The sequence below is a fragment of the Vulpes lagopus genome, chromosome 9, assembly GCF_018345385.1.
Source record: "Vulpes lagopus strain Blue_001 chromosome 9, ASM1834538v1, whole genome shotgun sequence".
NCBI lineage: Eukaryota > Metazoa > Chordata > Mammalia > Carnivora > Canidae > Vulpes > Vulpes lagopus.
The window spans coordinates 9402811-9416976 of record NC_054832.1 but is presented as its reverse complement, the minus strand read 5'-3'; the positions used below and the strand labels follow the sequence as shown (position 1 = coordinate 9416976).

Genomic DNA, 14166 nt, shown 5'->3' with positions numbered 1-14166 from the left:
CATAGTTTAGAAATGAGGAAACCGAGGCTCCAGGACAGCTGAGTGGCTTGGCCACCGTCATCGGCATGTGGTGCAGCAAAGACTTGAACCCAGGTCTGCCTGCTTCTGCTCTCTGCGGCACCTGCTCGTGCCCCTCCTCTCCCTCCTCCTCCTCCTCAGCATCACCAGTGGGGACAGAGCACCCGCCCTCTGGGGAACTGTAAGGGAGGGGATGCCCCGAAAGGCTCAGGTTGTGGAGAAGCCCACGCAGCCTCACGGCTTCCCTGCGGCACTTACTTTGCTGTGGGCGCAGATGGCCGAGCCCAGAAGCTTCCACGTGCCTCCCCGGCGGTCCATCCGCAGCATCCGCAGGATCTGCAGGAAGCGCAGGCTGCGCAGGGAGGTGGCCAGCACATTGCCCTGGTTTCCCACGGCAACCACGGGCACAGAGGCGATTAGCACGAAGATGTCTGGGGAGGAGGACAGAGAGGTGGAGGGGGGAGAAGGAAAAGGTCAGGTCAGGCAGTGGCAGTGGGGCTGTCCTAGGCACTGGCTGCCCACCCACGAATGCCTGCCGAGCACCCGGTGCTAGATGGGAGCTGGGACCTTTGCCCGTCGGCTCCTGTCCCCTGCTGGTGGAGGAGGGTCCCTGGGGTTGTTGACGTCCCACACTTCTGAGCTGCACTGTTGGGTGGCCTCCCTTGGCTTCAGGGAAGGCCCTGGAGTTGATCGTGGTAAAACGTGAGGCCCACCCATGAAGTGGGATGACTGTCCAGACGTGAAAATGTCCACCCCCGCCCCAGCTGTGAGTGAAAGCAGAGGAGCAGACGGGGTGACGGGCTTCTGGAACGGGCCCAGCTGGCTTCCGAAGCCAATAGCCAAGGATAGAGGAGTGTGCCCTGGTCCCTTCAGACTCCCTACAGCAGCCCCAACACCCACACCAATCATCTCTCTGCCACGCTGCCGAGGGTCAGTAGGTAAAAGGGACCCCATAGCCCAGTAAATGTGGGGAAAAATTGATTAAGCACGTTTTGTTACTTCTAGGAACCTTCAAGATGCTAATATGGACTGTGGCTCTCTGTTACACACAAGAAGTACAGCCTTTCCCCCAAAGATTTCGGTCGTAGGACTACTTTCCACAAGAGCATCAGGTTCTAAGGAAGACACTGGAAGAAATGTTTGTCCACTGGGTAAAGTCCAAGCTCCTGAAAACCCTGTGACCTGGCTCTTAGGGGCTTCTCAGAAGCAGGGCTCTCTCAGACCTCCATACCTTTGTGTGTGTTGGTGCCTCGGCTTGGAACAGGCCCCTCAATTCACACCTAGGTGTGTGTGCCATATCATGGTGTCCCTGAGATGCGCCTAACTTTCGGGAAAAGCTCGATCTCAAACAGCTGGATACCAGTATGTCTGAATCCTCGGCCAGGCCTCTCTGTATCTGTGCAAAGTTATCCACTCACAATGCTTGTAGAAAACAAGACAAAACAAAACCTGGATGTGGAGTGAATGTGAGCCAAGTCAATGAGGCTCAGAGAGAAGGGGAGAGTCTGGCCCACATGGGCCCATTCGTGCCCCAAATGGCAGGGTCTGAGGCTGCCTTAGAGATGAAGGCCACTATGTTCTCTGACGGGATGACCACCCTCATGTCAAACATGCAGGAAACAGCAATGTTTCCCACAAGGGCCGTGTTATGGGAGAAGTCGAGAGGAGGAGAGCAGAAAACACAGGCACCCAAGAAAGGAAGGCAGCCAGGATGGTTAATGCTGAGGATTGGCCTCGACTCTCTGGGGGAGGCTGGCCTCAGCTCTCGAGGGGAGCGTGATGGGGAGCTCGGTCAAATCAGCTCCTCTTGGAGCGCAGACTGCTTCACGGGGAATGCTCTTGTTCTGGAAGATTCCAGGCTCCACACAACACTAGGATGTTCTCAAACTGGGTGAGAACCTCTGATTTTGGGCACAGAGTCACCTCCCCTACCCCCTGCCACATGCACACACACACACACACACACAGCTTCTGGTCAGCACTGAATAGGACTCTCGAAAGGAGAAAAAGAAGTCAGCTTAACATCTTGCAAAAGATCTGAAAGGAAGACAGAAGAAGAAAGGAAGGCAAGCCGGGGTTGCTATGGGCTGAATGCTCGCGTCCTCCCAAAATTCAGTTGCTGAGATCCTGGTCCCCAGTGGGATGGGCTTAGGAGGCAGGGCCTCGGGGAAGTGATGAGATCGTGAGGTGGAGCCCTCAGGAATGGGATCAGGGCCCTGATGGCAGTTTCCTGAGGGCTCCTTCTCCCCTTCCATGGTGTGAGGACACAGCCAGGAGTCCTAGAAGTGGTCAGTCTGTGGCCCATAGAGGGACTAGACCAGGGCCCGGCACCCTGAGCTTAGACTTCGGGCCTCCAGAACTGTGAGAAATGCAATTCTCTTATTCATAAGAGAGACTGGGGAGCCCGTGGCACTGTGATAGTTGCCTGAATGGACTCTTAGTCCAGGAGCAGAAAGGGAAGGAGGAGAAAGAAAGAGAGAAGGTTAAAAAATAAAAAATAAAAAAATCAGTAACTACAAAGTCCTTCAAAATTGTGTGCATGCACACACACACACACACACACACACACACAGCCTCTCCTTGCATTAAACATTCTGAGTGATAAACAAAACCCTCAGGTGTCCAACCTCAGCAGCAGGTGGGAAGAAGGAAGAGCGGTTTCTGTCGGCTGCGAGGTGGTGCAGTCACCGTGCGGAGGTGGTGCTGTCACCTGCACTGTAGGTGCAGTCAACCTACAAGCAAAGGCAGGGCACCCCTGGTTGTGCAGAGAGGAGTGCTGCCGCCAGGACAGAGGAGGGTTCCAGCTCTTCTTCCCCAGGCTGGCCATCCATACCCAAAGGGCTGCGTTCAGTCCTGGGGGTCACTTTTTAAAAGGGCAGTGAGCGCACTCAGAGAAGAGCAAGTACGATGCTGAGAACACATGGAACAAGGTATAGCTGAAGCCACTCGGCCCGTTTCTCCACCGCTGGAGTGGAGACGGGAAATAGAATGGCTGAACTCAGATATCTGAAGAAAGTCGGAAGACTTAGGATGAAATAAATATGTTGAAAGGTGGTGAGCGCCCCGGGGCTGGAGGTATGCAAGCAGGTGACCGCTTGAAGGCTGCTATGAAGGAGACGGGAACTTCAGATGGGAACACCCAGGTTCACGCTGCACCAGCAGGGGTAAGTGAAAGGGTCCACCTTCTCTGCTTAAGATGCCTGCACCCAGAGGAAAGGGCATCAGGGACCTCTCCCCAGAGCAATTCTGGTTCAAGACCCAGCCACGTGGTAGGGAGGGTGGGGCCACAGGTGCCTGTTTCTCCCAGACCTGGTGTTAGGATGGAATCTGCTGCTTCCTACCCAGGTGACTGGAAAATGACTCAGCACCGCAAGCCTTGGGGTGCCCCTCCCAAAAATGGGCATGACGTGGGCCATAAAGAAGTAATCCTCAACTAGCAGCGGTGTCACCCTCCCGCCCCCACTACAGCCAGTGTGGATGGGTGCAGGCAATTTCGGTTGTCACGATGACTGGCGGCTACGGGTCTAGGGCCTGGGGATTGCTCTGCGTCCTACAAAGAGCTGCTCCTTCACAGCCCAAGTGCCAAGAATGCCCCTTCCTCCCCCACCCACTTGGAATCACCGCCCTATAGAACCATTAAGAGGGTGAGCTGCTGAAGAAGGACTGGAGCAGCTCTTCCTCACGGAGGTAGGGTCGGAGGCTGCAGGGGCTTTCACAACCCCACGGGCTCCCCAGAAGAACGGTGGCTGCCTAAAATGTCCTCAGCCAAATGGTGCACCAAAACAGGGGGCAGTGGCTAGGGGGGACCAGGGCACCCCCTGACCCGGGGTCAGGGCTTACCGAGCATGCACAGGGGCTTCCTGGCAAACTTCAGCCTTCCCCGCCAGCCTTTGTAGCGGCAGCAACATCCGGCAGCCCAGATCCTCAAAGCAAACTCCGCTCCAAAGATGAAAATAGCAAATGTTTCCTGCATTAAGAACATATGGAGAGACACGGATCAACCGGGAACCCAGTTGTCTGGGACCAGCGATTTCTGCTCTGAGGTTCTGAAGAGCGGGGTTTCTGTTGCTGTTGCTGTTTTGGTGGTGGAGCGAGGACGCTCTCAGCACCTCCTGCAGCCTCGGACAGCTCCCGCGTCCACGCTCATGTGCCAACGGTCCCTAATACCAGCCTTGCCAAAAGATTCCTTGCTTTTTCTCTTTGCTTTGATGCCAATGGATTTTTTTTAAGTCTACTTTCATGGATGAAAAGCCCCTATGTGCAGTTAAAGCGAAAAGAGAAGTATCAATGAAACACAGTCTGCTAGTCCCACCCAGTGCCTGGCCCCTGGTATTGCTAATTAGGGCCAGTGGTTACTTAGCTCAGCTCCTGGGCCGGGCACCCCGTGTAGCATTTTATATTATTCTCATTTTATGTTTTGAGAAACCAAGGCAGGGAGTAGTTAAACCAATTTCTCCAGAGTAGGACGTGGCAAAGAAGGACCCCCAGGCTGGTAACAAGGCTCAGAGCCCGTGTGCATCTGCTCCATGCTGGGCTGGCTCCCTGGACCTGGAGTCTCCTCCTTCCCTCCTGCCTCTCTTGTCAATCAGTCTTGGACACCTTTGTCCCCCTCTCTTCGGTGACCTCCTGAGACCTCTGGGGAGTTGCTGCTCCATGATAATCCCTGAAACCTAGCTCCTGGAGCTAGATGGCTTCTCAGGATTCACCTGCTAAGGTGTTAGCATGAGACCCTGGAGACCGGAAACACGTGCCCTCAGAAGGCATTTGCTGAATCTGGCATCATGGATGACAGGCAAGGGGAAGGTTCTGCTATTTTGTAGACCCTAATGGTGGCTGGCAGAGATAAAACAAGCAGAGGCTCCAGGAGTGGGGACGTGGAGTTTTAATGCACAAATGGGATTTGGTACTTGGCCTTGAAGGGAGTCCAAGATCCTCAGGATTTAGGGAGAAAAGGCAGAGGCAGTTTCCAGCACAGAGCATGCCTTCATGTTAACGTTCAGAGGACTGAGAAGCTGAGGTTTCCAACATACGTGCATTGCTTTTTGCTTTGACCTTGTTTGTACCCTCCTGTCTTAGGTCTAGAATAACGAAGGCCATACCCTCCCCACTGGAGCCCATGGCAGATCTGACCGATTCATCCAGGCATTGCTTTCTCTTGGGTCTGGACTTGGCCAGAGACTCTAGGAAGCCAACACCAGTGGCACCCAAGGGCAGCCTCCTTGCTCTCAACTGTCAAAGTCCAACCAGAGGCACCTGCACCCCAGGAACAGCACCACGGTGGGTGCACAGTCTCACCAGTAACAGCAGCCAGTCTCCCGAAACAGTCTCGTACTCCCTGAACGTGGTCAGCACGGCCAGAATCAAGCATCCCAGGACAATGAGGAACCTGGAGGGAAGGAAGGAGGAAGCATGGAGTCCTGGCTGGCTCCAGAGACAGGCGTCAACCAGGATGAAGCTACAACTTCCGTCAGACATCAGCATGTGCTTTACTGGTCAGCCCGCTTAACTGCATGACAAACCTATGAGGCCTGTAGGAATTATTCTTCCCATTCAAGAAAGCAGATCTGAGGAAGGGTAAGCAATGTGCACGCTTCTGCTTTACCAGCTAGTTAGTGGAACCAGCTGGGGGGCTGCAGACACCTTCCAGACTAAGTTATCCCAAGCTTTGTTCAAGCAACAGGAATGAAAATAAATCAATAGAGTGTCTTGCACACAGAGGACAGTGATTCTTCAAACATACGAGAAACACTCTTGAAACAAATTTGTTCCAAAGCTTGATAAACTCAGCAAGAGCCTCTGCAGCGATGGCTTTGTATTATTCCTTCCACAGTCAGTGGTTACTAGAGGAAATGAGCTCTTTCATCTGGGGCCCTTCGGAATTTTTTTTGAAATTACAAAGTGTTCTTCATACTAGAAACAATAGGACCCGCCGCAGTGATGGACGCAGAATGCTGGTCCTGGAAAAGTCACAGGGAGGTCATATGGCTCATGCCCCTGCCTCAGGCTAGGAGCAAACTGCAAATGATCCTTTGAGGTTCTTATCTACATAAATGCAGCTGGTCGGGAGGATAGGGAGAGGGGGAGCCTGTAGTGCATGTGTGTTCATGCGTGTGCATGCTTCATCCTATCAGCAAAGAACAATGGCTCTCCGCCCCCTCCAAGAAGAGTCTCTGGTTCAAGGCCCAGCACCAGGCTCCCTAGGGTTCATGGGTGAGGCTTGGAACAACATACTCCAAGTCCTTCTGCTCTATGAGATCGGACTCTCCAGCCTGCTGGATCCCACCCCACGCTTTGCTGGCTTGCTTGTGTAAGTGGGTATCCACGTGTGCGTTCATTCATTCACTCACTCATTCATTCCTTCCATATTTATATGGCAGGCACTGGGGACAGAGTTGGGATTCCCTGATGAATAGGCTGGATCTGTCCTCATGAGCTCACAGTCTAGCCAAACACAAAGGTATCCCATGCCATGATGGTTACCACCATGATGTAAGGAGGTTTGGAAATGTCTGCTCCTGGCCTTGGCTGGGGATCCAAGTCCTGGCTCTGACCTGTGGTAATCCTGATCACATTTTCTGATCAATAATAAGCCTGCCAGGGATCCCTGGGTGGCGCAGCGGCTTGGCGCCTGCCTTTGGCCCAGGGCGCGATCCTGGAGACCCGGGATCGAATCCCACATCAGGTTCCCGGTGCATGGAGCCTGCTTCTCCCTCTGCCTGTGTCTCTGCCTCTCTCTCTCCCTCTGTGTGACTATCATAAATAAATAAATAAATAAAATTAATAATAAGCCTGCCGATCTGTAGACCTGAACTGATATTTTTAACCTTGTCTAGGAATCTGAACCAGAATTTCAATTCCCCATTGTGTTTGGCCATTTTACTTCAATTAATGACTCCGGACCCATGCCTGGAATCTGCCTACCCCGCATCCCAAATCTTCTCAGGTAGTGATGATGATGATGGTGGTGATGGTGGTAACGACATCAACTTCCACACCACCCATTAGTGTGCACCTACCCCTCGTCACTTTACATCTATCCGCTCATCCTCACAACTAGTTCCCAGGGTAGACATGAACTTTTTGGAGATGAAGAAATTCATCAGAAGGATTCACTGCCATCTGGATAATCGTGTTGTCAGTTAAAAAGACTACAGAGCGTGGAGTCCAAAGATACAGGATCAAAGGGTACTTTCTATGTGATCTTGAGTAGCTCACTGACCTTGGGAACCCCAATGATCACACTCATAGAATGGGAATGATGGGTCAGCCAGAAGATCATGGCTATTGTGAGGACCATAGGAGATAATGGATGGGGAGTCATTTGGTCAACTGTACAGGATCATGCAGATGATGCCTGGTGCTGTCCCATTCCACACACTCATTACTGGCTGGTTCCCCAGCAGGCCCTGGAGACTGGGCTCTTCAATGATTCTGCAAATCCACATTAGGTCAAAACTTCATTTTATTCATTCGTAGGCTCTGGAGATATAAACCCTAGATTACAATTCCCTTCCTCCTCTTGTGCTGTGTCATCTTAGGCAGCAGGTTACACAGCCTCTCAGTGTCTTGGCTTCCTTGTCTAGAAAACGAACCCAATAAAAGTGACCATGTCCTCAATCATTCAATGATTCAATACTCTGTGTCGGGTGCCTAGAAGAGTGCCTTCACTAAGTGTCAGTGATTATTTTATTTTGATTTGATATCAATGTATCGAGTGCCTCTTGTATCCCAGGCAGAGCCCTGGTTTTAAGATACGAACATGAATAGAACTTAGCCCTCATTTTCAAGGATGTCCTAGTGCAGTGCAGATTATGATCTGAGTGTCCACCACATGCTTTGGGAGTACGAGGTTGAAAGCATCCAAGAGGCTGTAGCCAAGGGGTGGGAAGTATATTTGAGGCTTGGCTGGAGCTGACTGCCATGTCTCAGTTTACCCAGGACATTCCCCCATTTTATGCGTTTTGACCTGGAGTATGCCCCCCGAGGCATCGTGAATGACATGTGCACATGCAGAGAGTGCGAAAGTTTACAGACACAAAACCTGGCTCAACCTTCTCCTTTAGCCTGGGATGTGGGCCCTCTGATGATCTGGCCTTGCTGTCCTCACAGCCTTATCTTCTGCTGCTTCGCCACTCCCAGGCCAGTCGTCCTGAATGAGGGCATTTCCTCCGACCCCCTGAGCCTATGTGTGCCTGTCTCAGTGCTCTTCCCTGCTCACTGCTCCCCAACCCGCCCCCCCCCCAATTCTCCTGCTGATGCTTTGGCACCACCAGTCATGACTTGCCCCAGGAGACTTCCATGACCTCGGCTGCTCTCTGCATGTTCCCCAGTGTGTCCTCTCCCCTGGGATCACAGAGCACCGCCTGCATTTCTATTCTGGTATTGATCATAACCCATTATCATTTTGTAATCATTTACTTGCATTGTGTATTAATTAAAACATATTATCTTAACCACGTTATGAACCTGCTGAGTTTGAGGTTCAAGTGGAAACATTCAGCAGGCTGATCAAAATTCGAGCCTAAAGCTTAGGGAAGAGGTTGGGGCTGGGGATCTAAGTTCCTTTCAGCTCTTGCAGTCTGTGATTTGATTTTTTATTTTTATTTTTATTTTTTAAATTTTTTATTGGAGTTCAATTTGCCAACATACAGCATAATACCCAGTGCTCAACCCATCAAGTGCCCCCCTCAGTGCCCGTCACCCAGTCACCCCCACCCCCCGCCCACCTCCCTTTCCTCCATCCCTTGTTCGTTTCCTAGAGTTAGGAGTCTCTCATGTTCTGTCTCCCTTTCTGATATTTTTAGAGCCAGCAAAGGCGATCATTTGGCCCTAACCAGTAGCAAAATAAATGCAGTTTCAGCCGGATTCTCGGCGGTCCAGGGTTGCAGAACCAGACGGTAGCCAGCAGGCGGCAGCAAATGCCCAGTGGAGCGCTGCATTTTCTCACATCTCAAGGAATTCAAAAGCAACCTGTAGCCTCAGGAATTTAACTTTCTGAGATTGCAGAACAACCATTAATTTACAAAGCTAAGAGCAGCAAGGAGCCCTTCTTGATCGGGGAAGGGGAAAATGCTCTTTGATCCTTCACACTTTTCAATTTACTCTTAAGATATGCGCTTGAGTGAGTTTGAGCCCCAAACAGGGTCTTCCCTCCTCCCACTGCTTTGGCTTTCTCACTCCCCCGCGCTTCACCAACGATTCTTCTACATCCTCTGTCACTTTCTTAAAGTTTCCTATATTTTACTTCCAGTGCAGTTAACACACAGTGTGATATTAGTTTCAGGTGTACAGTATAGTGATTCAACACTTCCCTGCATCACCCCATGCTCATGAAGACAAGTGCATCCTTAACCCCCATCCCCTCACCCACCTCCACTCTGGTAACCATCAGTTTGTTCTCTATAGTTAAGTGTCTGTTTGGGGGTTTGGTTTTTTTGTGGGTTTTCTTTTTTTGGTTTGTCTCTTTCTCTTTTCCTTTGTTTTGTTTCTTAAATTCCACATGAGTGAAATCATCTGACTTATTTTGCTGAGCATAATATTCTCTCCAGCTTCCTCCATGTCATTGCAAATGGCTAGATTCCATTCTTTTTATGGCTGAATAATATTCCATTGTGTGTACATATATACACATATATGCATAGTACATCTTCTTTTTTTTAAATTTTTTTATTTATTTATGATAGTCACAGAGAGAGAGAGAGAGGCAGAGACATAGGCAGAGGGAGAAGCAGGCTCCATGCACCGGGAGCCGGATGTGGGATTCGATCCCGGGTCTCCAGGATCGCGCCCTGGGCCAAAGGCAGGCGCCAAACCGCTGCGCCACCCAGGGATCCCCATAGTACATCTTCTTTATCTAGTCCTCTATCGATAGACACTAGGGCTGCTTCCATAGTTTGGCTATTGTGAATAATGCTGCTATCAACATAGGGAGGGGTACATGTTTGAATTAGTGCTTTCATATTCTTTGGGCAAATACCCAACAGTGTGGCTGCTGGATCATAAGGTAGCTCTATTTTTAATTTATTTGCAGAGCATCCACACTGTTTTCCACAGTGGCTGCACCAGTTTGCTTTCCCATCAACAGTATAAGAGGGTTCTCCTTTCTCCACATTTTTGCTGACACCTGTCGTTTCCTGTGTTGTTGATTTCAGCCATGTCCCCCCTGTGATTCCTGCTCTGCAACTATGTGTGTCTCCTTCACCTGACTTTCCTTTGACTTCTCCTCCTCTCCCTCTCTCTCCTCCCTCTGCTCCTTGCCTGGGCCAGCAGGATGGGTCAGGGTTTGTGCTGGAAGTCTGGGGGAGAGCCAGCAGCTGTCTTCCTGTCTGCGGGGTACCTGGCTGTGTTGGCAAAGGAGGCTTGTCGGGCTCAAAGATCTCAGACACGCCCTTGCCCTCCAATCACACACCACCTCCTACATGCTTCCACCCACATCCTCCTCTGCGTCTTCCATCCAGCCAGGGATGTGGAAGATGGGGGAGGAGGCTGCTTTGAAGCTGCAATTGGTGTCTCAAGCATAGGGGTCCAGGCCTTTCTGACACCAAACCTCTGCTGGGCCACAGGTCTGCACAGGCAAATGTGACCCAGGAATCACAGGGGTACCCGGGATTCCCTGTGCCCCCTTCTCAGCCAGGCCTAGACTCCCTTATAGGAAAAAAGCTGGGCCCGCTGGGAATGAGCGCCTAACAGTCAAGTATTACCTCACAGCTTCCCTCGTGGTGGGACAAGCAGGTGGTGAAAACTCTGGAATTGATCTAATAATTTGTGCATCATTTTCTCTTTTACTCCTGCGAGGTGGGGTCTCTGTCATCATTATATTTGCATCCCTACACATGAGGAACCGAGCCTCTAGGCTCAGGCAGTGGAGTCACAACATGAGTAGGAGCAGTGCTGAAAGTGGCCACGAGGCCTGCAGGGAGACTCTGGGGGAAGAGGCAGGGCACAGGCAGCCAGATACTGGGGAGGGGGCCTGCCAGCTTGCAGTTCAGCGGGCAGGGAGGACAAGCCTATCCCTTCTCCTCTGGACTCCCAGGTTGAGAGGAGAAACTCTCAGCTCTCTTTCTGGGAAGTTCGCCAAGATCCTGGCTGGCTCCTGCTCCAATGACACTAGCTCAAGGATGGCCTTTGGAGTGCCTGAAGCTTGCCAGAGGTCCTAGAGGGAGGGAAGGAAGACAGCAGCTAACTGGACTCTCCACCTTATGATCCTTGTCTGTGTGCCATTAGGTGGGGATGTGGAGAAATAGTCTCCCTGGCCAGGTGGAGGGAGAACTGAATCCTCTAACAGAGCAGGTGTTGCTAACACCATACTAAGCCCACATGTCCTGATCCTCAGCTAGCACCACTGGTGCTTGCTCCTAAGTAGAAAATACAACCCCTCAGACTACATCAGAATCCTACTGACCCTCAAGCGAAATGCCCCAAAGGTAGAGCACCCACTATGTGTCAGGGATTTCCTTATTCCCTATGAATACGTCCAACGGCCTCTTTGAATCACAGTGACTGCTATCTTGCTGGTAGATTCTCTCTCTTGCTGGCTTTGATGAAGCAAGCTGCCATGGTGGACAGGCCCCTGTGGAACTGAAAGGTGACCTTTAGCCAATGCCAGCAAGGAATAAAAGACTCAGTCCACCAGTCCCTAAGGAACTGAATTCTCCTAACAACCACCAAAGGCAGCTTGGAAGAGGATCCTTCACCAGTCACACCTTCATGTGAGACCTCGGCCCTGGCTGACACCTTCACTGTAGTCTTGGTGAGAAACTCTGAGCAGAAGTCTCAGGTAAGCAGTGCCTGGATCCCTGCACCACAGAATCTTAGATGATACATGTGTTAAGCTGCTAAATTTTGTGGTAGTTTGTTATGCAGTAATAGATAAATAATACTGGTTAAGCAAGATCTGAATCCTGGCTCACCACCTAGAAACTAGATGATCTTGGACAAGTTTATTTTTCTGAGCCTCAGTGTCTCATCTATAATGCAGGAGTGACCACACAAGGGATTTTTGTTTTCTTATTCTGTACCCCAATCTTTATAGCTAAGGGACTGCAGAGCAGCAAAAATCCTCATAAGCAAAACACACTTCTGTAAGGAGGTCTCCATGCAAACATCCTGGATGACTGAGCAGCAGCTTATATCCTGCATGTGCATGGCTTTGCAGGTCTCTGCCTCGTCCTATCAGGTGTAGCATCCAATAGCACAATGTGAACCATTTGCACAGTGAAAAGGCAAAGCTTACAAAAGATGCAAGATTTCATGAAGTTGATGGACATGATGATGGAGAGGTGTTCTAAATACGGCAAAGCCATTAACAAGTGACAATCTTACTCCAACAATTAAAGACAAATCAATTGATACTTCAAAGGATTAAAAATCTCATATAATCCTTCCCCCTAAATGTTGAGGAGATAAAATGTGAAGTCATATTGTATTATCTTAGAATTTGGCTATAGAAAATATACCCTCAAATTAACACTCGATTCAGTCTTTGTTCATCCTGAAAATGAGAGCATAGTTGCAATTATAACCTATCTTTTATTAATTATGAGATTCAATAAACACATTTTTGTCTTTTAATTATATATATTTTTTGTGATAAAGTACTAATGAGGTATTTTCTTCACTGTTTGGTATGAGGTCGGGTCCCATTTCGAGCAGATTCTCTTTAAGTAGATCTTCACCAATTCCCATGAACTATGGAATAATGGGACTCTCTAAACCTGCCTCATGGGATGGGCATAGGGATTAGAAGAGAATCATGTAGGTGAAACCTCTAGAATTTTGGGAAACAGCTGGCATTCAGCAGATGTCACTTTCTTACCCACTTTCCTTCTCATTTTATGCTCAGAGAGAAGAGCTGAAAAACTGACATCAATAATATATAGGGGAAAAACACTTTGTCTTTAAAAACTTCCATGTTCCTGAAATGAGGCAAGAATATCATACACAAATAACCACCCACAAATCTGTATCTATAGCTGTATATACAAAATAGATCCACACATGCATAACGTAGAAGATGACGGTTTTGACCATTTAAACCAGGAATTAGCAAACTATGGCCCTTGGGCCAAATCCAGCAGGCTGCTAATTTCTGCAATTTTTTTTTTTTTTAATACCACAGCCACACTTATTTGTTTACATATTATCTGTGGATGTTTTTGTAGTGCTGAATAGCTGCAGGAGAGACTGTCTGGCCCACAAGCCTAAAATACTTACTATCCAGCCCTTTAAGAGAAAGTTTCCTGATTCCTGACTTATGTTAAGAACCAAGGGCAATTTAACTGTACCAGGATCACCTGATGAGGCATTCCAAATCTAATGCGGTGCAGAAAAAATATTTTAAGACTTAAAAGTAAGGGATTTAATTTTTAAAAACACCTTTGTTGAACTGGGTCACATAATATTTAACATGATTAGAGGAATACATGGAACTATATGCAGGTTTATGGAGGAAAAAAAGACAAATTCAGGGAAAAGAATACAAATTATGAGTAAAAACTCACACAAGGCCACCATTTAAACCACCATTGGTTTCATGGTGAATCTGCCTCTGGAAACATCCATGTAAGTTTTGTAGTGTGCTACCATGTGTTTTTTCTTGAGTGTCCCTCTTATTAATTTTTTAAAAAAGATCTATTCACTTATTTGAGAGAGAAAGAGAGGGGGGCATGCATTCAGGGAAGAGCAGAGAGGGAGGGAGAGGGACAAGCAGACTCCACGCTGAGTATGGAGCCTGACACAGGGCTCGATCCCAGGACCCTGAGATCATGACCTAAGTTGAAACCGAGAGTCAAATGGTTAACTGACTGGAGCCATCCAAAAACCCACTACTTGTGGTTTTTAAACAAGGCAACAGCCCTGTGTGAACTCACTGTTGCCGCCCCAGGAGCATTTCTCTGGATGGTACTAACTGCATTACTTTGGGCTGCAGGGCAAACTTCTCCATGACCTGACCAAATGTCATGGGGACCTCCTGTCAGGGAACAGTCTGCGCCCTGGAGCCCAACATGCTAGGGTCTCGAGTTGACCTTACTACCAGGCTTCCATCTCCTCATCCGTAGGGTAGGAATGAAGTGCCAGCAACTTATTAGGGTTCAATAGCATAAAAGATATAAAATGCTTAGAGGCAGGCAGTGGACACTCAGTAATTAG

At 49.4% G+C, this 14166-nt stretch overlaps 1 protein-coding gene across 1 annotated transcript in view; it reads right to left on the bottom strand.

Moving 5' to 3' along the window:
* Positions 1-14166, bottom strand: part of KCNQ3 (potassium voltage-gated channel subfamily Q member 3) — a 299372-nt gene that overhangs the window by 50934 nt on the left and 234272 nt on the right. The window contains 3 exon segments of the mRNA XM_041769690.1: positions 277-449; positions 3859-3985; positions 5314-5404. Of these exon segments, the coding sequence (XP_041625624.1) occupies positions 277-449; positions 3859-3985; positions 5314-5404 (391 nt within the window).